This window comes from Calonectris borealis, chromosome 9 (assembly GCF_964195595.1).
Source record: "Calonectris borealis chromosome 9, bCalBor7.hap1.2, whole genome shotgun sequence".
Lineage (NCBI taxonomy): Eukaryota > Metazoa > Chordata > Aves > Procellariiformes > Procellariidae > Calonectris > Calonectris borealis.
The window spans coordinates 15601676-15629131 of NC_134320.1; the positions used below are offsets into that span (position 1 = coordinate 15601676).

Sequence of the window (27456 nt, forward strand, 5' to 3'; positions counted from 1 at the left end):
GCCCATCGGTCCCTGGGCAGTGCGGTGACACCGTGTCACCCCCCAGCACGCTGGCTCCAGCAGAGATGTCCCCAGGCAGCGCTGGGCTCCTGAGCCCACCTGACCCTTGCATTTCCTTGCTGGACATGAAGCATCTCCCCCAGAGGCAGGGCAGCTCTCTCAGCCCCCCAGGACGGGCACTGTGGGGACTCAGGACCAGAGAGTTCCCTGCCTGCACCCTCGTGCACAGTCCCAGCGCCAGCACTTCCAGGCGGTGTCCCATGTCCCATGTCCCCTTGTCCCATGCACGCACCTGGGTTTAACGTCTCAAACTAGTGCTAAACACCGTATATTCATTTCAGATCTTCCACCCGAGGGTCTTTCCCCATCTTTTGGGGTTCTTGCCTATGTCCTGCAATGCCCCTTTGGTGCCGCCAAGCAACTTTAAGCTCAATTTAAAATGAATCCAGACTCAAACACCCTCTTCCCCCCCGCCCCCAGCTCATGCATTTGGAAGGAGATTGCATCAAAGCTTCAAAATAATCAATAAAATATTGCCCCATTAAGCAAAGTTGCAACCCCTCTCCTCTCCCATGTTTATAGCTGAATTAAAAATGCCTGGCACGAGCTTAACCCTCAGAGCATTGAAATAAAATGGCATAAAATGAGTTCAGTTCTCCTCAGGTTTCAGGAGAAGTGGGGTGAACCATGCGGGGGAGCGAGCGGGGCCGGGGCCGGCACCTGCAATAACATCTTTGGTGTCACTGCAGGAGTGGAAAAGGAAATGAGCAGTCAAGGAGCCGGGAGCAGCACGATGGTGGCCGGGCCGGCTGGGCTGTGATTGCTGCCCCGCCACCCCTCGCCGAATCTAGATCCCCCCACGGGCGTGCTCTGCCGCTGGCACCCCGGGGTGGCTGCGCTGCGGCTGTGGACGGCCTGCAGTGCCCGTAGCATGGGGAGGAGTGACCTGGACCTGTGGCTGCCGTGGCGGAGATGGGGAGATGGGGTCCCTCCGTCACCCTTTGCGTCCAGCCATTGGGATGGGTCCAGGTGCCGGGAAGGGAAAAATCTCCCCGGCAAGTGCTTTTGGATCCTGGGGAATAAGCAGCTCAGCTAAAATGCAGAAGCAGCACTGATGGCTGGGGAGGCTGTGGGAGGACGTACCCGTGGGCATCACCCTCAAAGGGCTTTGCCACACACCGCCACTGCAGGGAGATGCTGGGATGAGCTTGGCCAGACCCTGCAGAGCACGGGCTGCACAGGAAGCCCCGACCTTGTGAGACTGGGCTCCCTCCCTCCGTAAAAAGCCAAGCTAACTCCTTTGGGGGGGGCTCAGGGCTGCTGTCACCCTTGCAGGAGCAGTGTTGGGGTCTGCGTCAGGGTGGTGGGGGGAGAGCTGATGCCTGGACGCCCTGCAAGGTGTGCAGCCGTCACTGTGCCGGAGCGCTGCTGGCCCCGGTGCAGCCAGGCGTTGCGCTTGGCCTTTTAAGATCAGAAAGGTTTTTGAACTGACGTTAGCTCTGGTACGCGGAGGAGCGCGTACAGCAGGGTAATTAAAGTGTAAGAGCGAGGCTGGGTTTGCCTTTAATGGCTTGCAGCTGCAAATATTTTTCTGTCTTCTCAAGCCCACTTGTAAGCTGTCTGGCTGTATTTCTCATCCTGGCCAATTAGATTCCCATGTGTGCTGCAGGAGTGAAAATATAGAAAGTGAATAATCCTCCAATTCTGCTCCTCGCTATAGAGGCCTTTGAACCTCTGGCTGCCGTGGCTCCCTTCCACCCCAGCCCCATCGCCGCCCTGGACAGCCCCCTCTGCATCCACCCTGGCTCCCCTCTTCGCAACTGAACTTCACCTCTAGCAAATCTGCCTGGGCATCACCTCGATTCATCTTCAAGCCTTTCTGATCAAAGCTGGGGGCTTCCCGCACCCCACCCCCCCCGCCCCTTTTTGCTGAGTTTTACAGCCATTTTCCAGTTTGGATGCTGGTTTTCTGCCAAAAGTTCCACTCTAAAATCAAAAGGGGCAGTCCATTAATAGGAGGCAGCTGTAACAAGTACACTATTGTGTTGTCTCTTCCAAGGTACCCGGGATTTTTAATAAACTGTGGGGCGTGGGGAGCTGGTTGCCTCCAAGAAAGGGGAGGCAAAGGGGGGGAAGAGGGAGCTGGCAGAAACCGCAGTGCCATAAAACGCAGCCCGGCAGCGCGGGGCCTTCAGCACGCTCGGCGCTGCGTGGCGGTGGGAGCGGCGCAGGAGGCACTCGGCAGCCTCCCGGCTCCCTTCCAGCTCAGGGATCAGGTATCGGTCGGGAAACGCCGCTGGCTTTGATCCCTGTGGGCTGACGAGGCTCTTTGCCAGGACCCACGCAGCGAAAACAGGCTCACCGCCCCGGCTGCCCTGCGCCGGGCTGCCCGCGGCTGCCGGGACGGCTCGCTCCAGGGATGGGAGCTGCCAGTCCTGGGGGAAAGCGGGGGAGCCAGGCAGGGCAGGGGGCACAGAAGCTGCTTGGCCTGCAAAGGGGTCCCTGTGCTCCCCAAATGTGTGGGACACGCAGGGTGGGTGGCCGCAGTGCCTTTACTACTCCTAGCCATCCTGGTGCAGGGAGGGCAGCTCGGCCCCTGCAGGGACCCCCTGCCTGGGGGGATTGGGGCTGGCTTGTCTGTGCCGCAGTGCCAGCTCTCCAGCCCCACGGTGCCAGCAGCCTCGCCGCCCCGCTCGGCACAGCTCTGCCCTTGCTTGGCTGCCGGGCTGCAACCTGTCAGCACCGCTTGCCCGGCAAATGCCAGGCGCATGGCTGGGCTTGGCCGTGGCAGCCGACCCAGCGGCGTTCGCAGCCATGCCATTCCCCAGCCCCAGGGGGCTGTGTCCCTGCCAGGGCAGCCCCCTCCCAGCCACGTGCTCCTCTGCCCAGCCTGGGGGATGACCTGCCGGGGTGGCTCACTGCGAGGGGCTGGTGAGACACTGCTGGGGTCAAGGGCACCCATGCACCAGCTGGGAAGCTGGTAGGGAGCTCCAGTAAGTGCAATAGGATGTAAACCTGAAACAGCCACAGCCATGACGAGCCCAGAGCCCGGTTCCCAGCCGCGTTTGGGTCTCATTGGGAAATGTCAGTGTTATTCCCATTTCAGACTTGGCCCAGCTGGGGAAGGTCCCGAAGACATTCCCCATGAGGGACATCAGCCAGCACCCAGCAGGCCACGTGCAAACTGCCTTGTCCGGTCAGGAGCTGTGTGTGATACCCCTCGAGACCCCCAGCACCCATGGCCAAGCCGCCGGAGCAAGGTGGGCAGAGCAAACCCAGCCAGGGCTGCCACACGGGCCAATTCAGTCGAGCGCCCCTCGCTGCAAATCCCCAGGGCTCCTGCCCTCCGCCCCCGTGGGGTGCAGGGAGCACCCTATGGCGGGGCGAGCCGAGGGCACGGAGGCAGGTTCCCGCGCTGGGGTTTGGGAGCAGCGGGGCGGAGGGGCCGACCCCGCGGGCTCACCATTGCAAGTCAAGGTGAGGACGGGCTGGGAGCAGATGGGACCTGCTCTGCTCGTGAAAGAGCGTTTCTGCTATTTATGCTAAGCGGTGGGAATGCTTCTCAAGCATTTCGGATGGCTCTGTAATGAGGCCGGCCTAAATATGCCAGCATTGTTTGTGCCGGACAATTAAAAACTCCCCCTTGCCACATTAACGGTGTCTCTGGTGGCGGAAGGGCCCGGGAAGGCGCGGGCGAGGGCAGCCCACAAAGCCCGCCTTTTGTTTCGTGCTCCTTTGAACCCTCTCAAAGCCCCCGTTTCAAGGGGTGGCTTTTGTTTTCTTTTCAGCGGGCCTGAACCCAGAGCCGCCTGTTGTTTAGCAACACAGAAATGTGACCTTAATTGACTCTGCTCTCGGTGCACTGTGTAAATCACTTCTGGCACCCAGGGGGAGTGCGTGACGTGCCCCCCCTCCCCGGCCCCGGTGCACCGGGGAGCATCCTCCCTCTGGCTGCTCCCAGTCCCCGGTGAAGGGGGACCCCAGCTCTGCGCATCCCCTCGTTCCGGGCTGGCAGGGGAGCGGGATGAGAAGCAGGGCTGGGAATACTCCTGCCCCCGTGGCAGAGGGCTTCCCGTTTCCACGGGGGAGCGAGGAAAACTGTTTCCCTCTGCTCTTCAAACCCCTCTTGTAGCCAGTGCCTCCTGCTCGTGTTTACACTCTGGCTGGGCTGGGAAGCCTCTTTACCTGCCTTCCCCGGGACTCACCGGGTTAAAGTTTATTGCAGGATAAATTAAATGATGATGATGAAAATGATCAAGTGATGAAAAGGTAACAACTCCTCCTGCAAATGTCTGACACACACTTAGCCAGACGACTTATTTGTAGGATACCAGGGGGCTGATACATTAACAGATATAATTTGCGGTCTCCCGAGGAGAGGTTAAGGGCTGGGAGCACGGCTCCCCGGGAGCTGCCCCGTCTCTCCACCTCGCCTGCCCCCCGGCCTTAATCAAGCGATCATCTCAGCCTGCGCCTCGCCGGCCCCCTCGCTCCTTTCAATTGGGGAAAATTTGCAGACAAATTCCTGCCAGCGGGACGTTGGAGCTCTCCTGCATGGCGGGATAAAGATACCTGTCACCTCCGCGCGGCCCCGCCGCCGGCTCACGCTGGGATCGCCGTTCAAGGAGCACCATGCTGATACCCTTATTTGATTACGCCTCTTCATGCCTTCCTCTGTGCGGGAAGAGCTATTCAGCAGCAGCACCACGGTGCTCCCAGCACGGGCTGGCCCCGCTGCTGGCCTTTTGTTAGCCCCGCTGGCGGCACGCCGGGCGTCAGGGCTGCACGGGGGGCCTCGCGCCGCCGCCCCGGGCCAGGGCTCTTCCCGATGCTTTGCAACAGGGCCCTGGCCAGGCTGTTGATTTTTAACCAGAAAACTATAAAAACAAGGGGGAAAATGGGATTTAAATAGAAACATGAATGGCTCCATAGGATAAGTGCTCCATTCCTCCTTCTGCTTTGCTGTGCTGCCCAGTACCTGCTAGCTGTGTCCAGCAGGAGATCCCATGGGCACGTTACCAGGATAAGCCCCGGGTGCTGCTGGCTGCTGGGCGATCTGGCTCCCCTGTGGCTTCGGGAGCTTTCAGTTGGGTTTGTGAGCTTGCAGAGAGAGGATCAATCATCCCTCTGCTCGGGAGCTCAAACCTCAGCAGCTGGAGGTCCCTCTGGCACAAAGAGCCTTCGGCTGCAATCTCAACATAAATGCCAAACTGCAGATTCCCTGGCCAGAGCCACCTGCCCCGTGCCACACTACCCAGTGCTCCCGGACAATGCCGCCTGTACCCGGCCTTGTCCCAAGGACCAGCAGTGGCCACCTCGCCTGCTAAGAAGAGGTGTGGCATCTGCAGTCGAAGCGTTTGACAGATCACCCCATGCTGCCCCAGCACCGCAGCCCCTCTGCTGTCTCCAGGAGTTTCTTGTACCTTATGTTAAGGTAAAATATGCTGCTCCAGGTGATGCTGGGGTGGGAGCCCCCAGACAGCCCTGCAGCAGCCCCGGGGAAGGCAGCTTGGGTTCCTGCCTCTCCTTCTGGAGTTAATCACCCGGACTGCTAGAAATGTGGAGCAATTGGCCCTTGTTTTGCTTTTCCCTGCTAGATTAAAGAGCTCTTAAGTACCTGGCTTGTTATTTCTGCCAAGCTACTTACGCACCAAGGTCCTTGTGACTGTAATCAAGCCGCCTCTTGATATTCTTCCTGATAAACTAAGTAGGCTGAGTGTCCTGTCTGCCTCCATCGGAAACGTCCTCAGCCCTTGTCGTGCTCTCCTGGGGTTTCTCTGCAGGCTCTCCAGCTTGGGGCACAGCCTGCTTTGGCAACGTGCACACTGCAACGGCCTTGAGCGTGCCAGGATTGGACCTGCTGGTGCAAAGTCACTCTCCTGTGCCAGCTCCTCCAAAACAGCCCTTACGTCTTGCAAAGCCAGTGGTGGAAGGGACAGGCTGGCTGCACAAACCTCCACGCTCTCCCTGCCTGCACAGCTGCAAATCCCGCCGCGAAGCCCGCAGGCTTTGGGCACCTGCCCCTTCCCCCCTTCCCCACACCAAAGTTTGCTCTGAGCATCAACCGCCCTCAAATCTCCATCCAGCGAGTTCTGCTCTGCTGGGCAGGAGCAAGGCTCTGGGGAGCAATGAGTGTGGTTGGGGCAGAGCATCTCTGGAAGAGAGGGGACTCTCCAAGCAGCCAGGGAGGGACCAGTGAAGACCAGCCCTTACCTGGGTGTCATGTCCATCTTCTGATGCCCAAGCCCAGCTCCAGGCTCCCAGAGAGCCCCACGGGCTCCTGCGCCGATTGCTGCCTGTTTCTCCACCTTAGCAGCTGGCTGGGCAGCTGGCCTACCCATGGCTGGCTGGAGAGTGGTGATCTGGGTGGCCACAGCGCAGCAAGGAAGACATCTGGGTCCTTGGATGCAAGGTGTCACCTGCAGGAGCCCAGTCCCTTGGGTCAGAGCCACGATGCAAGTAGTGCCTCTGGTCTTTGCTGGCTCCAAAGTCGCTGCGCAGAGAGAAGTGCCAGATGGGCCAAATCACCACTGTGTTTGTAAAGATAAAATGACACTCTGGTACTTAATTAAAGTAATCATCAATATCTTACTTTTGACCAAAATACCCCCATATTGCAGGTGTTTCGCAGATTGGGGCTAGCTCTTGTTAACAAGTGCTTCCCGCCCTGCAGGGAGCATCCCCCGGTCCCGGTGCCGGGCTGGCCTGCGCCCCGTGCACGGTCACCGCCCGGGACGAAAAGTGGCATTTTCTGGACTCAGGTCACTGCCCTCCAGCAAAGGGGCTCTTGGCCGAGCCCCAGCAGCACGTCCTGCTACCGGCACCTCCTGAAAGGGACCTTCCGCCGCAGCCCCAGCCCATTGTCCCAGGGGATAATTGGAGGGAGAAGTGAAACGGGGCTATAATGAATTCTGCTGCTATTCAGCGGGGCCGGGAGGCAGAAAGCTCGCTGCTCCTGCCAAAGTGCTGAGGCTGCTACTTCCATTCTGCGGCCGAAGGGGAGGTCTCCGGAGGGCAGCTCGCTATTGAGGATGCTACGGGGTTGAAACAACACCCAGCATCTGAAGTTTTACCCTTTCTGCACGAATGTGCTCCGATGTGGCTGTGCACAGGGTCCTTCCCTGCAGGTTTGGCAGGGCTGTAGCCAAGCTGCTGGTGCTCCCCGGCTTGCACAGTGCAAGGCTGCAGCTCTACGACGTGTCGGGGTGTCCCCATGCCTGTCACACTGTGCTGTGCTGACACCAGCTTCAGCTCTGCTGCCCTTCTCCCCAGGCTGCCCTCGGGGGCTCTGACCGGCCAAATCCTTGTTCTCTCCTCCCAGGGGTCCTGTGCAAAGCTCCCTCAGCCATAGTGACCCCCCGCAGGCCACAGACCGATGCTGGGGCACCCAGCAGCACAAGCACAGCTCCGCCAGCCCCACTTCCAGGGGCTGCACCACCACCCTGCCTGTTTTGGGGGGTGACGGAGCAGCCCCAGAGCAGGGACCCAGCCCGGGGGTGGATGGAAAATCTGTGCTGCTCTTTCCAGGCGCCCCGAGGCTGTGAAGGGCCGGACGGCGAAACATCTGTGTGGTCCCTCCCGCGCGCAGGCAGAGCCCCGTGGCGGGCAGCTCCTCTCCCACGCGCTCCTGCCGGTAGCTGGCCGTCTCCAGACATCTTGCATCGTTCTGCTCAGCTCCACTGCAGCTGCTGCCGAGCTCCTGCTGGGGTCTCGCACGCGGGGTGGGGTTCCCCCTCTCTCAAAAGCCTGCGGATCCTCCCGGCAGCATCCGGCTAGAGGCAGGGACCCTGCCAGGAGCGGTCTCCCGGGATGCCGGGCTGGCTCAGGCACACGGAGCCCAGGCCCATGGTGCCTTGGCCCCGGGGAAAGCTTTCTGCCAATTCGCCCGAGCTGCAGAGGGATCGGTGCCAGAAGAAGAGCTGGCAGCCTGTGCGGGGGTCGGCCTCCCGCACACGAAGCCCAAGGGGGTGTGGGGGTGCCCAGCTGCCTCCCCGGCGCAGGGAGGCAAGCAGGGGCAGCGAACTGGTGTTGCAGGGCAGTCCCCAGGGATGCCGGTGTTGCTCCTGCCTTGAGGTGCACCAGTCTTATTTTATGTCCAGGCACTCTTTAAGCAAATGTGTAAGTAAATTCCTTCCCTTTCTTGCCCGTTGGGATGACATGGTTTCAAACCTTGGAAGGGGATTTAGGGCTTTTGTCTCCGGCCCAGCAAATGGGGCAGGCGCACAATCAGCAAACCACTGGCAATTACAGCCATCGCGATTTTCTGCATCAGTGCCATAAACAAGGGGGCAGGGGAGCCCAGAGCACAGCACCCTGAAGAGCAAGGGAAGACAAACAGGACTTTGTCCCAAGGTTTAGAGCAGGCTGCAGGCATCCCCAGGGCTAAACGCTGTTCTTCCCAGTGCATGGTGCTCTCGTAACACCTTGGCTCAGTGGAGCTTAGCAGGCTGTCACAAGCCCCAAGGAGAGCCCTCCTGACCTCCCTGGGAAACGACTCCAGAGAGCAATAAACTGGCTCCTGTTTACTTTGGGAGGGGGGTTCTCAGCGGGCTTTAACGCAGGAGGGACAACTCTGTGAAATGTGGCTGACACAGGAGCCGTCGCTGGAGCAGCCCACAGCCGCTAGCGAGTGCACGGGGCCAGCTGGGGTCTGAGCCTCCCCCGTGAAGGATGAGGGCCACAGACAGCCTGTCCCGTCAGACCTTTTCCTGTCCTGTTTCCCATGGGTGATGGTTAACCAGTCCCGTCTGCAATGTGCTCCTCCAGACAGGCAAACACCGGGTGATAAGGGAGCCCTCAGCCCATGCAAGGTCTGCGGTGGGGAGGGGGGAGCGGTGGCTGTGCCGTGGGCTGTCCCAGCACAGGAGGAGCTCCCCGAGAGGCGCCTTGTGACCCTCGTGCTCGCCGTGACGCTGGCTGAGCAAGCACAATGCAGCTCACGGCCATGCCCCTCTCCCCTTTGCCTGTTTGCCTGCTCCCATCCCGCTGCCCTTGTCCGTTTTCCCAGCGGCGGGTGGCCATGGTGGTCCCGCTCCTCATCCCTTTGGGGAGACGTGACCCCGCTCACCCGGTGCCCAGCACCAGACCCGCTCTCAAACCTCCGGGGAGAGCTGACCCAAACAGGCAGTGCCACAGGCAGGGGGCTGCCCACAGCCCCTGCCTGCAGCCTGCCCGCACGCAGCTGAGCCCAGCAGGGAAGGCAGTGAGCGCCAGTGCCGTCTGCGAGCACAAACAGCTGCTTGGAGCCCGCTCAGAAACACCAGCCCGGGCTGTCCAGCTGCCAGCCCCTCTGTTTCAGAGCACAATGAAAGCCGAAGGATGGCTGAAAGCAAGCCACCCCGTGGGAAGGGAAGTGCGGAGCTCTGTGCTGCAGGACAAGCCAGTGCCGACCCCATGGTGAGGAGCGAGGCTTGGCTGCAGGAGAAAGGAAGCATCCGTCAGGCCCACTGGGGTCCTCACCATGAGACCCTTGTGCAGCTGCTGATCAGCCAGAGCCCTCCCAGCTGCAGAGCTGGGTATGAGGGCTCCAGTTTACCTGTCCATTCACCATACGTGGGACTGGTTCGGTTGGGAATGCTGCCTAGTGGAAGGGTTTGTCCTGATGCATCGTCATCCCAAAGCTCCCCCATCCCCTTCCAGGCTCATCGTCTCCTCCAGCACCTACCACGATGCAGCCCTGAAGGGTGTCCTGGTCTTTCCTCCGTAGCCGGGAAGGGCTCCGGTATTGCTCTGCATTTACATGTTGCAGTCAAACCACTGAGTGCAACGGGCCATTTGCTCTCCCCCACCATAAACTGGATTAATTTCACTGCTGGGACAAAGGCAGGTTGTCTTCCAGGTCTGGAGCTGAGCCTGTTGCTGATGGAGGCAGGGATGGGGCTCAGCCTGATGCTGGAGCTGCAAACAACGCCAAATGTTCCCCAAGCCTGGCAGGATCAGCCTGTTTTGGTCCTGCTTTATACTAGTCTTTAGCCTCAGTGAGGATGCTGCTGGGCTGCAGCGGGCTCAGGCCCAGAACTGCCTCCCCTGTTTGACAGATGCCCTACGTGTCTCGGCACTGCCAAAAGAGACCGGGGTTTATCTGTGCCTGGGCTGCAGCAGGGCTGCGGGCGCGAGAGCCAGGCAAGATACGTAACTGTGAGGTTCGGCATGTGTCTCTACATCCTGCTCCCTCTCTTGGTACAAACACTGTCCAGATTTCCAACGTCAGAGGGAGAGACACCAGCCAGATTGTTTTACGGTTTCAAGAACTCATAATGTTTTCCAGAGAACAGAGCTGCAGCCCATCTTCTGCAGTGGGAAGAGCTGCGGCAGCCTCCAGTTGTTACCGACAGCCCTCTGATCTCCTCGGCAGCCAAAAAAAAAGCCAAAAAACCACAGGGCACTCTTGGAAAGGCTCTTGCCAGGCACCTTGGTACACCCACATCCAGAGTGGTTCATGCTGTCCCAATTCCTGAGGACCCAAAGCAGAAAGCAGCCTTCTCCTAGTGCTGCCACAGCTCCTCGGTAGACATCTCCCTTGCAGGGCAGGCACGTTTGCTGGTGGTCCTGGTGCTGGCACGGCTGGGCGGTGCGACAGCAGCCGACAGCCTGGGGACGGCATGGGACCCTGCTCAGGGGGGAAGGACCCAGCAGAGGCCCTACTCCGGGGACAATTTTAGGGATGACTTTTGGTGAGGTGCTAAGAAGCAGCGGGCTGGATTGGAGACAGGCTGTGTTTTCTCGGGGGGGTGGGAGGACATGAAGGGAGACGTGGCTTCGCAGGGAGTCACAGGGTGACCCTGCCCTGGTTCCCAGCCCCTGGGCCACCGGGTGTCCCAGTCTCACGGCTGAGTCCCAGCCTCCGCGCTAGCAGAGCTGCCCGAGCCACGCTGGTGTGCTGGCAGACTCGTTACAGCAGGTCTGCTTTTAATTAAGCGGGACACTGCTTTTGTACAGCTGAATCCCTCAGGAGTTTGGGTACAGAGCCTTTGCCCCTGCAACTGGGCTCCTGCTGCTTCCCCCTGCGTGGCGGGCGGCAGGCGAAGGGAGCTGGGGCCAGGGGCTTTGGGAGCATGTGCCGGGGTGGCGCGTCCCACCCGTGCAGGGTGCTGGCTGTGTCCCCAGTGTGGGAGGGCACGGCGCGGGCTGCGCCATGCCCTGCCACGGGTGTTTGGTCTTCTTGGGCCCGAAGGCAAAGCCCAGGGCTCTTGTGCCGGGCAGATAAGAGTTAATGCCCCTGCAGTTGTGCTGAGCTGACTTTATTGGCAATAAACCCCGGCTGGAAACAGCTTCCTAATCATTACAGATTACAGGTAGCCCTACCTCCGTGGCTGCCCTTCTGCCCTGCGCTGCTGCCCCCGCGCCCCCCTCGGCAAACACCCTGGGGGTAGCCCCCCCCCAGCCCTGCACCCCTCCGGTGTCACACAGCCCCTGCGCCACCTTCGCTGCAGTGCCGGCAGGCGGGACACGTGCCCCCAGCCTGCTCCCGGTGCTCACCACGGGTGCCAGCCCAGGGCTGAGCCACGGCTGTGGGCGACAGGAGCAAACCAGAGCCTGTGTGGGTCAAATCACTGTCCTCGGACATTTGTAACGGGGAGCTGGTACCCCCAGGGCACGGCTCTGGCATGGCTGTGCCGGGGGGGGACAGCTATGCTGGCACAGGGGACATCGGAAATCGCTCCTGCTGCAGAGGCTGGGAAGGGGAGAAGTTTGGCCCAGCTCAGCCGGGAATGCCGTCCCCAGCGCCAGCTGATGGCGCGGCCGGCCGCGAATGTTTAATCAACGGGAGCAGAGTCATTTGTCTGGGCTGACCCCCCCCGGAAGTCTGCGCTCCGCAAAACAACCCCGGCTTTTGTTTGACTTGTTTTAAGTAAAACACATGTCACCCCCGTAAATCACAGGTCCCCTTCCCACCCTGCCCCAGGGGCAGCGGCAGAGCAAAGGCGGGTGCTGGCCTTGAGGCGCTGGCACAAACGCGAGTCCCGGGCTCCCTGGGTCTGGGCAGGGCCCGGCCCAGCGCGGGGCTGGGGAGGGGCTGCGTGCCCTAGCCAGGAGCTGCGGGGCTGGAGCGTCCCGGTCCCCGCAGCGAGCAGCCATCCCCAACCTGCTCGCACACCCGCGGCGTGCAGCCCCCCCAGGGAGGTTTGCGGTGCCGGCCCCGAGGGGCTCTTGCCCTGACACCCCCGGACAACCCACCTCACTCCCCCCAAATCCCAGCCCGGCCGCCAGACTGCTTTTCCACCGTCCCCATGCTCCCCACGGGCCAGAGGCCTGGATCCCAGCCCAAGGTCGGCCGGCGGCTGCGGGCCCCTGGCACGATGGTTTGGGACAGCCGGCCGGGGGGCCGCCGCGCTGCCGGGTCTCGTCCGAGGCGCGCGGGCGGCGTGCGGCAGCAGGCTGCCGGCGTTCGGCCACGGGCTGCCGGCGTTCGGCCTCGCCGCCTGCCAGCGGGGGCCGGAGCGGGCTCGTGTGCCGGCGGCGGCGGCGCGCTCCCTCCCGCGCTCCCCGCGCCGCCTGGCAGCCCGCCACCGCGCCGGGGGTTCGCTCCTTTCTCACGACCTCTCAGGTTCCTGAGCTCATCTGGGAGCTATTCATTTCCTGCCAGAAAACAGCCTTGCCTGCTAAAAAAACCACCTTGGCCGCAGAGCGGCCCAGGGCTTGGTACGAGGGCTCTCCCGGCTTAAATCATAAAGCTCCGGCTGTCTGGCTGGAATCAAAGGCAGGGCGGCGCGGGGGGGCGCGGGGGCCCGTGCCATATGGTAGCACTTAAGAGCCAAGGAGGAAGCGAGGAGGGGTTTTTGCGCTGCTCGCGAGGAGTGTGGGAAAAGTTAATTGACTTTAATGACAGGTTTCCCGGGACGGCAGCGGCGGCCGACGGAAGAGAGCTGCAGGGATGCGAGGGGCAGCCGGGGACGTAAACCCCGTGGTGGGTGGGAGGCATGGCAGGGTGCTGGGGGAGGCAGGCAGAGCCCCCTGCCCGCAGACCCCCGTGCAGGTGTGCTGCAGGCAGGGATGGAGCGCTGCTCCCTCCAGCTCAGCGCTCTTCGGGCTGCAAATGCACGCACAGGATTGTAGCAAACTGCTTACAAGCCCAAGAGTGATAATCTGAGAGGGACAGACCTGGCTCCAGCCCTCCCCAGGGTGTCCAGGAAGCCAACAGGAGCTGCATCCCATCCGGCAGCACTGAGTTCCGTCCCTTTTCTTACCTGTCCTGCACAGCCCCATGCAGGGTCACAGCTAAACGAGAGGCCACCATTCAGCAGCTCAGCCCTTGTCACTTCCCTGGCACTCCCCATCCCTCCCTCACCCTTGCCTGCTCATCCCACAAGACCAGTTTGAAAGCATTTGCTGCACCTGAAGGGTGACTCCTGCACATAATGATCTGCGGACCCACAGCCTGCATTTGTCATCCCAATTTGTCACGGGCTCAGTAAATTGGCACCAAGAGCGCGGCTCCTGGGAATTGCTCTGATCCCCTCAAAGCTCACAAACTCAAGCAGATCTCTCATGTCAACAGGCTGTGGGATAGAGTAAACACAAAAAGCTTTGGAGAAAGTGGTCCAAGCATGGCATATCTGCTTTATACTAGGCTATTTAAACTCCATTAGCAAATAGGTTCGTCTTGTCTTTCACTCCTGGATCTGCTATGTGTTCTCCATTAGCCTACAGCAAAGTCTTTTTTTTCTAATGCGCTTTCCAAACCAACCGCTTTCCAAACCAGCAGAAAAGGAAGACTCTGCTAAGCTGGAACAGCTTCAGCTCTTCCAGGTGATGTGTTACTGGTCTGCATCAGCCCCACGCAGGCCGTCCAGCAGCAGGAGTTGGTCTGATGCGATTCCCAGACAGACAGGTCCTGTGAGCGCTTCTCTGAACACAAGGTGGGCTCAGTCCTGCCCGCGGTATCTCCAGCACAGAAAGGTGACACTATGGCTGATGGAAGGGAAGGCAGGCTCAGCCTGTACGGCTACACGCCTGCCTCGCTTGCCTAGGGGCAGCAAATCCAGTATTCCCAAGCCTGGCACACAAAACCTGGCTGCGAGATGCCACCGTGAGGGTGGCAATGCAGGCAGGCGAGCAAGGTGCTGGGAGACAGAGAAGGGGAAGCTCTTCTGCACCACCCAGGGAGCTCAGCCCCTGCAGCCCCTTTTAAAAGAGAGCTGCCACTGGCCCCAACCTCATCAGTACACCCTGCAGAGAGAGATCCTGGATGCATCCCCCCTCCTCCCCCTCCCAAATCCATCCCAAGAAGTATTTTCACATCAGGAGGATGGGTTTGTATACAGGGAGAAGGGGAGGAAAGCTGGGGAGGGATTCAAACCCCAGCAGGTTTGATCTGTCTGGTCTCGCACTCTCCCCAGTTTTCATTTCTCCAGCACCTGGATACAGTCAAGCACCTGGCTGATCCAGACAAAATCCAACAAGCTTTTGCAGCAGGATTTGGAAGGAATCCCCAGTGGATCCCAGCACGTTTTAAAGCTGTCCGCTCTGAGTTAGGACTTGTTAAGAAGGGCAATGCAAGCTGTAACCCAACGCCGCTCACCTCTATCTAGGGCTCGCATCTTGCCTGGAAATGGGGCATCCCCAAGTCAAAGGGGTCAGTTGCCGCTCACAGTTACAGAGGGAGATAGTCCGCACAGCCCCACATCACTCCCCCAGACACATGTTTTCCATATAACAGCAGAGGAAATGCCCAACTCTATCAAAAACACATGCAGAGCATTAATCATCAAGCAGAGCCTGGCTGGTGCTCAGGGCTGGGAACAGCTCTGTGCTTTTAAGTCCAGGTGGAGGTGGTGCCCAGCGCCTGCTGCAGCCTGTCAGCCAGGAGACAGGAGCACTCGTGTCAGGCTTGTCCTGCAGAGAGCCGGAGTTCTTGTAACACGAGAAGCTGGCAGGCACCGCTCTCTAAATCAACTGACTGAAGTCATTCGCGATTTACACCACGGCCCGGGAGCGGGCCCCTCCGGGTCCAGGGCAGGAGGCTCACCTGGGCAGCCTAGACTGGGAGCCGGGCTGCCAGGCTCTGTGCTGAATCCGTCTCGCTTTACCTGGGCTACTCCACTCCGCCAGCCCGAGGAGCCAGGAACAGCGCGGGGGTGCCTCCCTCAGCGCATTCACCAGCTCTGCAAACATAAGCTCTTTTTAACAAGTCTGATCAGTTGAGCTGCTCCCAAGGAAGCAGTAATTACATCTGCCCCGGGGCAGGGAGAGGGGACAGAGGGTCTGAGTGTTAGCTCCAGCCTAGAGAGCAGGACAAGGCAGCCCTGGAGCAGCACGATCCACAGGCGGCCAGGAGCTTCCTATGCACAGACACTAGCACTCCAACTTATCTCCAAAGGCCTTCCAAAATGGAAGAGACTTTTATTTTAAGAGCATTCAAAAAAAAAAAAAACCCCGATCTTTGGTGTCACATAAGGAAGGGGAGGGAAGGGAGAAAAAAAAGATCTCGTGTAAAACACGAAACACTGTCAAAGGAGTGCTATGGTACAAAGGCACAATCCAATATGAACATATAACCTATGTACAGCCGTGCCAGCAGCACGGGGTGCGGTGCTCAGTCCAGTCCGGTGCCTGCCACCCTCACCAGGGTCTCCAGACCGAATCAGCTGTGCCGGGTGGCGGGCCAGGCGGCGAGGCGGCAGTGGCGGCTGAGGGTGGACCACCGTACAGGGGCAGCACAGCACCACTGGGAGCAAAGGCAGTGCTGGGGATGAGGAAGGCAAATTGCCCATCGGAGGCCGGCAGCAGCTGGAAGCCACCGTACACCTTGGCTGCGTCGGCGCCCGGCTTGCAGGGCATGCCCGGGAGCGGCCCCGCACCACTGCCCGGCGGCACCAGGGGTGGCCCAAAGGCTGCGGCTGGTGGCAGCGGGGGCGGTGGGGGGGGCGCAGGGTAGTTCATGGCGTTGATCTGGGTCATGCAGCTGGCCAGGTGGCCCAGGAGCCGGGTGCGCACCTCGGTGTTGACGCCCTCGCAGGTGGAGAGGAACCGCGTCACCTCATTCATGCACTCGCTGAAGCCAGCACGGTACTTGCCCAGCACCGTGGGGTCTGTGCTCAGCGCGGCTGTGGGGGGAGAGAGGTGCACAGCGGTCAGCAGGCTTCGCAGGGAATGGGGGTGTGCAGCCCACCAGCATTGCATCCTGCAGCCCCTCTGAGCCAGGAATCCAGGCGGGGAGTGCAGCCCCTCTGGCAGCATGTCTTGTGCTCCCGGGTGCTGAGGATCCAGATGGAGAGCATGGTCCCTCTGCTACCAAGTCCACCAGCACCAGGGACCCAGGTGGGGAACAGACAAGTCCTAAGCGTCCTCCTGTGCCCCTAAGTACTGGGGATCTAGGTTGGGAACACAGTCTTCCTGGTGGCTCCTGTGCCTCCCATCCCCCCCAAAACAGACCCAGGTGGAGAGCACCGCTCTGCTGGTAGAGGGGACCCAAGCCGGGATTGCAGCCCTCTCAGTGCCCTCCAGAACCAGCGATGCAGACAGAGAGCACAGTAACCCCACAGCCTCCCTTGTACTGGGGATACAGGTACAGAGCACGGTGCCCCTCACCACCCCCCAGTACCTGGGATGCACATGGGAAGCGCTGTACCCCCCCATAGTCCCCCAGTACCCGGGATGCAGGCGGAGAGCCCACTGGCCCCCTGTACCAGGGATACAGGTACAGAGGACAGTGTCCCCCACCAAGCCCCAGTACTGGGGATGCAGGTGTGGAGCCGGGTACGCCCATTACCCTCACCACCGAGGATGCAGGCAGGGAGTGCGATGGCCCCAGCCCCCGGAATGCATGCAGCGTCGCTCCGGCCCCCCCCCCCCAATTTCCGCCGGGACTCACCGGTCATCTGGGCTCGCTGAAGGCTCCGCAGGTGCTTGACGGTCATCTCCAGGATGTCGGCCTTCTCCAGCTTGGAGTGCCGCGAGCTCTGCGGGCACACACGGGGCTCAAACCGGCCCGGCAGCGGCGCCGGCCCCCCCCACGCCCCCCGCCCCAGGCGCCCCCCGCTTACATCCTTCTTCAGCGCGTCCAGGATAAGCGTCTTCAGCTGCCCCAGGCTCTCGTTGATGCGCGCCCGCCGCCGCTTCTCCATGATGGGCTTGGAGGACTGCAAGAGAGGCGGCGGTCAGCGCCCGGCGCTGCTCCGTACGCCACTGCCCGGCCCGGCGCCACCCGTCCCGGCCGCCCTTACCTTCCGGTGCTCCGCCGCCGTCTTGGGCTTGTCGGGCGTCGCGTTGACGCTGGCGGGGGTGGCGGCCACCGGCGAGGCGCTGCTCTTCTCCATCAGGTCGGCCGGCATCCTGCGCCCGCGCCGGCAGCGCCCGCCGCCGCGGAAGAGGCGCCGCCGCGGCAGCAGCGGGGGGGGCCGGGGCGGGCGGGCGCGCGCTCCAGGCCGGCGGGCGGCGGCGGGGCGCGGGTGCCGCGCGCCCTTGGCCGCCCCTACTTATAGCGCGCGCCGCACGCGCGCGGCTCGTGTGAAACGTCCCCCGCCGCCGTTCCCACACTCGCGCCCAGCCAATGGGCGCCGCCCGCACGCGGCCCCGCTCGTGGACGGCGCCCGCCCATTGGCTGGGCGCCGCGCGGCGGCCGCCGGCCAATGGCGCGGGGCGGGCGGCCGGGCGGCCGCGGTTAACCCCTTGGGCGCCGCCCGCGGGGGCGGGGGGAGGACCTCGGCGGGGGAGGGGGCGGCCCTCGGGGGGCGCCGCGCTAATTACCGGGTTAATTGGCGCCCGTGGCAGGCGCGGCCCCGCCCGCTCCCCTCGGGGGGCGCCGGCTGCCGGCCCCGGGGCGGGCTGCGCTGTGGGGGGCCGCGGGCCTCCGGGGTGATGGCCGGGACGCGGCGGCCTGGGCCCAGCTGTGGTGGCCGGAGCCCAGCTACCGTGTGGCGGGCGCGCCGCGGCCCCGATCCCCGCTGCGGTGGCCTGCGTCCTCCCACGGTGCCCTCGGCCTCGCCACGGCGGCCTGGGCCTCGCCACGGCGGCCTGCCCCTGCCCACCGCAGGTGCCATCGGGGCCGGGCACCGCCCGCGCCCGGCCGGTCTCCAGAGCCCCGTGCGGCGGAGGGCCGAGGTGCGCGGCGGCACAGGCGGGGCTGAGGGACGCCGCTGGTGCGGGTGACGCTCCCCGGCGCTCGCACGCGTCGGTGCGGTGGGGCCGCAGGTGCGGTGGTGCCTGCGCCCGCGTCCTCGGGCGAGTGCGAAACCGCAGGGTGGTGCCTGTCCCTTGGCCCTGGCCCGGCCGCGCTTCTCCTGCCGCCTCCAGCTGGTTCGGACAGTTTGTGGGATACTTTAAAAAAAAAAAAAAGAAGTATTTTGCCTGCGGACTTGAATCTTTTTTTTCCCTCCGCTTGACTGACTTTCTCACACTCCTATTCCCATAGTCTGCCAGCTAAGCCTGAGTCATCCTGCCAAGAACTAGACCTGGCCTATTCAAAAATGTGCTCACTCGCTCTTTCTTTCTGTCTCTCTTTCTTTTCTTTCTTTCTTTTTTTTTTTTTCTTGAGTATACACAGTAATGTTTTTCCACCTCCTCCAGTACCTGATCTGCACCTGTACAGGGCCAATCCCACACGTATCACCTGATCTCGCCTTTTCAGAGACCGTGAGAAAAATAAAGTTAGAGAAAGAAGAGACATGTTTGCAGATCTCACCGGTGCAAAGCCCTCGTCTCTGCAGAGGCTTGCCTGCTGAGCCTTCAGAGCTTAAAAAAAGGAAAATAAATAAAAGGGAGAGTGTCATGTTTAAAACTGCAGAAAAGTACAAATCCAGGCTTTCTTTCGGCTCCTTGATGGAGCCACAAGCCTTTTGATTTAAAAACAAAGAACAGCCTTCAGCATGTAAGATTCAACTTCAGATGAGCAATATTTGACGTAAGCCCCAATTAGCTAGACATTCGGACAAACTCGAGCGAGGAAAAGATTGAGGCTGCACTGGGGAAGTCGCTACCGAAAGGCCTTTTCTCCGTCACCTTTATGGGGAAATCGGAGACAACTGATTAGTGTGAAAACTCAATACATTTCTGGAGAGCCTAAAAAGTTCTCCGGTGGACCAATATTTTTTCCAGTGCTGATATTTGGGTATATTTTTTTGGGAAAAAAAGCAAAGTATTCACAATTACTGAGCTAGTGTTCTCCCTCCTGCGGGGATTTGCAAAGGGCTCAGGAAATGCGGAGCTGGCCAGCCCGGTCCCTCCCAGCCGGGACTGAGAACAGGCTGTAATTATGTCCATGTTTATGGTAGCCGAGGAGCTGCTAGCCACCTCTAATTGCCGGCAACAGGTCGGTGTCTCTGGGGGATGAGAGCGGGGCAGGCAGGGAGAACAGGCTGTCATTAGGGGTTGCGAGCGCTCGCCCACGCCCGGGCCCGGGAAGTGCCTGGCAGCAGCTCCCCGTGCCTGCGCCCCTGCCCTGCCGCAGCCCAGCCCCGGCTCGCTGCAGAGCCCACGGGGAGGGTTTCGCTTTTGGGGCGTGCGAGGAGCCAGGCTGTAGGGCACTGGGCCTCCAAAAGCATTGGCTTCTGCGGGGGCTTCCTGGAGTGACAGCGGTGTCCCCACTCCACATCTCCTCCTCCGCCTGCCTGCCGCTGTGAAGTGCCTTACACGTGCGAGGTTTGTGGTCCCCGAGCGGAAGCAGGTATACGTGTGAATTCCCTGAGGATCAGGAGAGGAAAGGGAGGATTTACATGGAAGGATGTCTCTGGAAATGAAGTGGCCGAGGCCAAGTTTAGGCTGGAAGGAGGTGGTGAAGGGGTTTGTAACTGTTGGGGGGACCTGGAACAGATCCTCTGGGCTTCTCCAGCCCTGCCTTTGCTTGTAAAAAAGGTGCCAAGGGGGAGATAAAGCCCCGAGATAGGGGGCTGCCCCAGGGACTGGGGTGTCCCGTGTCCCGCAGTCCTCCGGCAATGTTTTTTTCTTTGCTCGGGCAGTAATCTTGGGTTACAAATTGGGAATTGTCCAAAACAGATTTGGGAAGAACCTTTAGACAGCGCATTAGGGCATTACTGACTGGCAGAACCTCTTGGAAGAAAAATGTGTTGGCAAGAAAATTTAGACTAGTCCTGGGCACGGGCCCAGGGGTGGGAAGGTGAAATAAAATAGGATGCTGCCGCTAGTGCGGCATGCAGGAGGCGAGGAGGTGGCAGGGCTGGCTGTGCCTGCTCTCCGGTCCTTTAGGAAGCAGCCAAGATGAGCAAAATGTGCTTCTAGAGATCTAAAAGCCTTAATATGCAAAGCTTGCAGGATCCTAGGAAGTACAGAAAATAGAAACCAAGTTGCTTGTAAGAGCTGGGATACAAGCTGGAGCCCAGGAATGGCACACCAAGCCTTTCCCCTTCGGGTCATGGACTGAAATCCTAGCCTGGCTGCAGCTCAAAGTCGTCACCACCCTGAAGGCTGGAAAACAAGTGCTGCGTCTCAGGGACATGTCCCTGGCACAGATGTCTCCTCTGGGCAGCCCCACACATGTGCCTCCACTCGTGGTCCCCAGCCCAGAAGCTGCTGTGCAAACCATACCCAACTGGTTCCCCTGGGAGGTGTGATCCCAGAAGCTTTGGGCACAGGTTTCAGGGTTTTTTTTCCCTTCCATAAACGTTTGCCAGATATTTGGGACAAGGTCACTTTCAAACTGACTTCCTGACAAAGCTTCCTAGATGAAGCAAAGCTTTGGTGGACGTTGCTCCCCTACACACCGGCTCCTCGTGGTAAAAGGGCAGCTTTCATGCAGCAGTATCACTGCCCGGCAATCCTGATGGCAGGAGCAGCTCGCTGGGTAGGACGGCAGCCCCGTTTTATGACAGATCTTGCCCTCTCCTTTCCACTGGGACCCATTTCCCAAGGGCCTGCTGAGCCCCAGGATGCCGATGCTGGCAGACGTGTCTCGGGGGGCTTGCATGACGGCTGCTCCCGCAGCGAGCGCGTGCCTTGCAGGAGCCGGGCTCTTTCAGCTGTTCCCTGGCTGCCGCCGCAGAGAAGAGGCTGAAGTGTTTATTCATTTTACTCCTCGCTGTGTGAGTCAGGCTGGGTGTGGGGGAGTTCTGTCTATTCTGCAGCAACACCCCTTGCGTTGGGGGGCATCTGTGGGCTCCAGGAACTGGTGCCCTTCCTCCCATTGCCCACATGGCCAGGCAGGCATCGCTGGGAATGGCACAGGAAGTTGCGGGATGAAGCGGCAGAGGCTTTGCTGAAGTAGCAAAGTACCACTCCGAGAAACTCCAATGTTGCTAAGGTCAGGGATTGAAGAACCGTTTTCATCTCCCCATCCCATCCCGGCACAGGCTGGAGCATGGCTCTGCACTGAGGAGGGCGGTGGGACAAGAGCCAGGGTACCTGGATCTCTTGCTAAGCTGATTTCTCTTGGCAGGCTCCTATCCTGCTGAACCAAGGAAACGCTGCTGGGGAGCTGGCGAGGAGGGCGTTTTGGCAGCTGTGAAATGCCACCCATGTGGATGGGAATTCCTTTCCTGCCCTGATACCCACAGCGTTATTTCAGAGGTTGCTGGTTGGGCTGGAGCAGCCGCATGTGCTAATGGGCACGAGGTGGTGCGGCCCCAGCTTTCCCCTTTGTGCCCTTGCAGAGCCCCGGCTCCAGCCTGGTCCTCCGCTGGCAGCGAGGGCTGGGCGCTGGCAGCTGCTGCAGCTGGGAACAAGCACTGGGAACATCCCCAAATTGTTTGCAGGGCTTGGACCTGTATCTGCCACTGCCATTGCCAGCCGGAGGCTGGGAGCTGCCTTTACCCTTCTCTTATAGATGCTCTTTCCACATGACATGACCAGAGTTCACCGGACCACGAATTTGCAGTTTGCTGGCTGTGACAGGGCAGTCCCGCTCCAGCACAACAGCCAGTATCTTTTGCAAGATACAGCAGCTCCAGGCAGAGGGACATACAGCTGAGCCTGCATCCCTCTGAGAACCAGAAATAAATGCGCAGTCATTGCTGCACTCCGGAGAGGAGAAGGAGCGTCTCTCGGCTGTCATCCTCTCCCAGTGTGGTGGGAGGTGTTGGCAGTGACAGCCGGGTTATTTATTTATTAAGATCCCACTTGTGTTGCTGCCTGAGGCTGCTGTCTCTATGCCGGAGCTCTGCTGCCTGTGTGCTTGCAGGGCTCGGGGAGACACTGCAAGCCGTGGAGCCTGGGTACATATATAAAAATACTGTGACTTTGGCAATGGTGGGGATGGAAGAGGCATGCAGGGCTCGTTGGCACTGAAAATGTCCCTGTCCCAAACACCGAGCAGAAGGGACCCTCTTGAGAGCCTCCAGGTGAAGGTGGATGTACATCAGCTTCACATCCACTGAGTCCAGCCCCCAGCCGTGTTGCTGCAGCACTCGTGTGCTGAGCCGTATGTGATCTCTGGCATGCCGTGGCTGTAGGAAGCCCCGCAGGCTTTTCCAGAACACGGCTTTTAAGTCAGATCAGACCAGCAGTGCGGTTTGCCGCCCAGCTGTGTGCAGCTGGATCGGTGCGGCCGGGGGGCGGGAAGACGCAGGCAGGAGCGTGGCGAGGTGGGAGCCTTGCCAGCCATCCTCAGCGCAGGGAAACCACGCCTGGGTGCATCAGCATGCCCTCCAAGTCCCGGCACATGAGCCCTTCTGTGCCCCTTCTGCCCTCTTCCCCCAGCCCCGCTGGACCCGCAGCCGAGGGCAGGTGGGGGCCACGGCACACGGCTCCCTGGGGGCTGAACCTTCACCGACTGCAGGCTCATAAATCCCATGGGGCCAGCCCTTGACCGCAGTGTTTGTGCTCCTCTGGAGGGTGATCAATCACATTTTCCAACATGATTCCTTCTCCTTGGCATTAATCAGTCCAAGAAAGCAGCCTGGACTGATCACTGCCCCGGAACTCTGTTAAATTCATCAGCTGATCGTCATCTCCTGTTCCTGATGCCATGACTCGGCAGTGGGGAGAGCGGTGTATAAACTGCACGTTATCCTCAAAACCCTGGCAACCACGGCGACGCAGCAAGAAAATATTTGGGACCTTTGGGAGATGCTGCAACAGGCAGCCCTGCCTGGCGCTGGGAAGCTCAGCTGAGGGCAGTGCGGGCCGGCGGGCAGGACGGCCAGCACAGGGGCTGTGTGCCCCGCCGAGGGCAGGGACAGAGGTCTCAGCCCTCCTGGTCTGACCTGGTCCCGGAGCCCTTGGGACACCAGGCATTTCCCTTTGACAGATGGGATTGGTCACAGCTTGCCAGCCCTCCCATTTCCGTTATTCCCATATCCATTTATTCAAGAAAACACAGGATACTTCAGGGTGCAGTGCTTTGCCACTGCAGAATAGAGCCTTTGCACAGCCAGCGCCTTTCTTGAAGTGGTAGGTAGATGGACTCTGATAAATCCAGGGTACGATGAATCATTTGCACTTGGCGCCTGATGTCCCCAGTGTCTTCAGTTTTGTTTTAGCTTGGCAGCGTTATGGAGAGAATTAGCCTATCTCACTAATATTTTAATGTATATATAATTTGAATGCTGCACTCCTAAAATCAATATTCATTATTCAAGGTGATAGCAGAGCTAAAATTAGTCCTTATATCAAGAATATCAGATGATCATACGTTATTGGGATTAGCGACCTCATGAAGACACACGTCTTCATACACGTGGTAGGGCAGCAGGGCACGGTGCTAAGCTGCGCGGCAGTGCACCCTCAGCATCGTCCCTGCTGCCGCTCCGGGGAGCCAGATCCTGCCTTGCCTCCTGCCTGCGGCGGTCCCGGTGAGCCACCTAATTACACCAGAGTTAAGCCGCGGCGGCAAGTGAGGCGATCTGGGGCGGTGTGCCAGGGGGACACAGGGACAGTGGATTTCCGTTTACTTTCCTGCCCAGGGTGGTCAGACCTGACGTGGGAGGTGGTGATTTGAAATCCTCAATTTACACTTTTTGACAGCAGAGCAGGGTGTGTGCTAGGATGGACTGGTTTTCTCCCTTATTTTCCTTCCTTCTCTTGCTGATTTGCAGACAAGCCCCTCCATTAGTCCCTTGGCCACTGACATGCATTAGCAAGGGGTGGGATTTTGGGAAAACTGTGCATTCTCCATTTGCTTTGGTTACGCACGGCCGCACGTGTGCCAGTCCAGAGCTGTGTGAGTGCCCTGGTGCTGGAGATCATGCTGGAGAAGAGTTTTTCTTATACTAGCTAATACGAGAGGAGAAAAGGTGGAGATCTTTTACATGCGAGTCAAGAATTGATGTGTTACTAATTGCTGTAATAGAAAACATTATACCTCAGAGGATGCTGTTATTTTATAAACAAGGGGATAATTTACAGCTCAATTACTTAAATCATGAGTTAATTACTAAGCATAATGAATAAATACATTTGCAAGTACAACATTTAATTTGCACAGATTCCAGTAGTCTAGGCATTATTTGATAAGTAATCTGGAATGTTGTATGAAATGACATTTATTTTCACATGTAATCCAAATGATGAAATGTCCTGAAATGAGATTTCAAGGGCCTTGTCCTTCCTCCCCTGCAACGAAGGGCAGCGTTTTCATCAGCTGCCTTAGAAATGCGTTCAGGCTGCCTGGGAGCACAGGGGAAGGCAGGAATCCTCCAGGAGCGACACAGAGAGCAGAGTAGCAAGCTTAGGTTCATGCAGGTGCAATTTTTTAATACTACAAAATGCAAAGAGAGAATATAGAGACAAAAATCAGGGACATCTGCGATGGGCTGGGAGGCTTCACATCAGTGTTAGCTGACAGCAGGACGACTGCGGGGCTGTGAAAAACACAGGCAGGACCCGAGGAGGTGAGCGGGGAGTACTTCTGGCACCAAGAGAGAGGCGTTAGTGCTGTGGCCTGAGCACCAGCGAGGCCTTGGCTCTGTGCAAGGATGCAAACAGAAGCAGCAGCAAATAAACCCAGCAAAGGGGGGTTTTGCAGCCCACTGCTGTCCATGCACGCCCGACAGCCTCTGCTCGCTCTGCAGCAGGCTGCAGGACTTCGGAGGCTGCAGGACTTTGTGCCCATCGCAGGCAGGTCCCATTCTGCGGGGCGTAAGGAGCCCTGCCTGCTGCCTGCCCGCTGCCGCGCTGGCTGCCGGAGCTGGGGCCGGCTGCCGCTGCCCCGAATAAGAGGCCCTGCAAACAGCAGGCACCTGCACTTTGGTTGCTCCTCTTGAATAATGTTGGGCTACTGGTGCCCTTTCGCAGGCTCATATCTTTATTGGAGGCTGTTAAAGCCAAACCTCCCAACAGCAATAACATGACTACAAAGCATTTCTAAGAAAAAAGTACGTGGGAATAAGGGAGATACAGAGATCCCAGCCAATTTCAGCACAATACAAGTCTGAAATATCCTTATAAAGTTAACAAGTCAAATTTAAATGTATACAAGGCTCAGGAGCATACAGGAAACAGGATCAGCCAATCCTTCAAAGGCACATCATTGTCTTTCAGAAAGTCCACTGAAAGGCTGATGGCATAAAAAAGGTGTATTCACATGGCTGATACGGTGATAAACCCGGTGGAGAGATGCCGGCAGCCAGAGCGGGCAGGGATGCTCGCTGCAGGGACGTTACAGTGGCCCAGTCCGTTGTTACAGAGCGCTTTGTCCTGCTCTCTCTGCTGTTGCCCCACAATAAAATGGGGTTCTTCTGGTGTAAAGCTGGGGAGAGTTTGGCAGGTGATTTCCTCCGAGGCAAGCAGCGACCCTTGCCACTGGCTTTACGATAGGCGAGCCAGCCTTTGCAGTCCCGCTGCTGGAGAGAGGCAAGAAATAACGCTCACGCCTTGCCTGGCACCGTCTCCACCACGCTCCCGAGCAGCACAAGCCGCAGCCAGGAGAGCAGCACACGGTGGTGAATTCCCTGTCCCCTGTGACACAAGGAGGCATCCCACCCCCGATGCCACAGGCAGGAGAGGACGAGGAAAGAGCTAGAAGAGGCTGCTTCTGCTGCACGTCCAGGAGCTTGTCCCTGCTTTCTCCTCGGAGCCGAAGGCACCTGTGGGTTCGGAGCGTGTCTGCAGTAGGCACCTGGAGGACAGCTTGTTTCAGCAAGGGGAGCTGGAGGGGACCTCGTGGAGCGTTGCAATGTGGAAAGCGTGCCAAAAGGTCTCAAGCCTGCCCCTATTTGACTCCCTTAAGTACCAGATTAATAGCCAAATGTGCTCGTGAAATGCCAGAGACCTGGAGTTCAGTCAGCCTGCCTGGGTGGTGTCAGCACGGCCAGCTTACCATGCCTGATCTTTCCGTCTCCGGTGTGTTATTTGTGGACAGCAGGCTATATTCTGCCTTCATCATGTGCTGTTGTGTGTTTATACATTTTACCCATCTGTTTGAAAGCAAGAAGCGATGCCACATGACTTAAGCAACCAGCCACGCTCTCTAAATAGCAAATCATCCAAGCAGGCTAGATTGCAAACCATCCAAGGGCTGCAATAGATTGGCATAAAAGTGTCGAGAAAATGCCCTGCCACAAAGACATTGGAAAAATCAAGGTCATTTCATGGCTTGTTTGTGAGCGGGAAGCAAAACCACCCCGATGTGGTGCCTCAGAAGAGGCCAGCAGATCTGGGACGCGTGTTGCAGGACCCGGCGTGCAGGAATTCGTGAACCATAAGGCCTTGTCAAAAATAATTTTTAAATGAAATGCAGTGTCCTAGCAAAACACGTCTGAGACATAAAACAAAACCAAAGTACAAAATGTGGCGTTTAAAGGCTGGATTCTGTCTCAAGTGAATAGAAGCCACATGCATCCATCTGAGATCAGATTTTGGCCTGATTTGAAACTGTGCTCGCAGAGGCTGCAGCGAGAGCAGGCAGAGGAAGGCTCCATCTCCTTTTACAATCCTCTAGACCAGACCAGCCTTTCTGCGCTTCCCGGAGAATGAAAAGGCTTCTGACACCAGTCCCTGTGTGCGTTACCTCCCCGGCTGCGGGGTGGAGGGTCCTGGGGCTGCACCGGGCAGCGCGGCGGCTCAGCTGCCCGCTCCACGCTGCGTGCAGGCAGCAGAGAGGCTGCTTCCACCTGCCTGAAAGCCGGGTCCAGACCTGCACATCTGTGCCTGCGCTGCCCAGGGCAGGTTTGGGGCCGGTGAGCGCCCAGCGACACCACCGTGCACCAAGTCTCTTGCAAAAATGCCAGTACCGGGACTTAACCTTTATTAATTGGGGAGAGGAAGAAATAATGCTGGCAAAATATTGTCAAATACTTCAAATTAATGATTAATTCTAGATGGAGTGATACTGTTTGATGTGGTCTTTGCTGGTTTAAACAGGAGAAGGGTGATTCACTCTAAAGGAATTTATAAAAACACAAGTATTTGCTCATGGACAATAAATACTGGGGCAGATAAAAAGGGGGATGAAGTGTTCGGCGTTGTGATAGCAACTCCGCTCAAGAAAACTTTTGACCTTCTCACATCTTAAATCAACACACCCCCTCCTTGCTCTCCTCCGGGCCTGCCCTTGAGGCCGAAGGGACGGGTACGTGGGAGCGCGCCGGGCTCGCCGCAGGCTGCGTCGCCGGCAGGTCCCCCCCATCT

General features: G+C 59.0%; 1 protein-coding gene across 1 annotated transcript; it reads right to left on the reverse strand.

The window, feature by feature from the left end:
• Nucleotides 1-15269: 15269 nt before the first annotated feature.
• HES1 (hes family bHLH transcription factor 1) lies at nt 15270-17276 on the reverse strand. The gene is made up of 4 exons (XM_075157638.1): nt 17166-17276; nt 16986-17081; nt 16814-16901; nt 15270-16046 (listed from the first exon to the last, which is right to left on the reverse strand). Exons 1-4 carry the CDS (start codon nt 17271-17273, stop codon nt 15562-15564), a joined length of 777 nt encoding a protein of 258 aa, XP_075013739.1. The 5' UTR covers nt 17274-17276; the 3' UTR covers nt 15270-15561.
• Between the last annotated feature and the right edge of the window lie 10180 nt (nt 17277-27456).

What these genes read in the sequence shown, in the direction of transcription:
- HES1 (XM_075157638.1), bottom strand. Translation starts at nt 17,273, where the DNA reads ATGCCGGCCGACCTGATGGAGAAGAGCAGCGCCTCGCCGGTGGCCGCC. An exon ending in TGGACGCGCTGAAGAAGGAT is followed by an intron (nt 16,902 to 16,985) that starts GTAAGCGGGGGG and finishes GTGTGCCCGCAG; the next exon opens with AGCTCGCGGCACTCCAAGCT. An exon ending in TCAGCGAGCCCAGATGACCG is followed by an intron (nt 16,047 to 16,813) that starts GTGAGTCCCGGC and finishes CTCCCCCCACAG; the next exon opens with CCGCGCTGAGCACAGACCCC.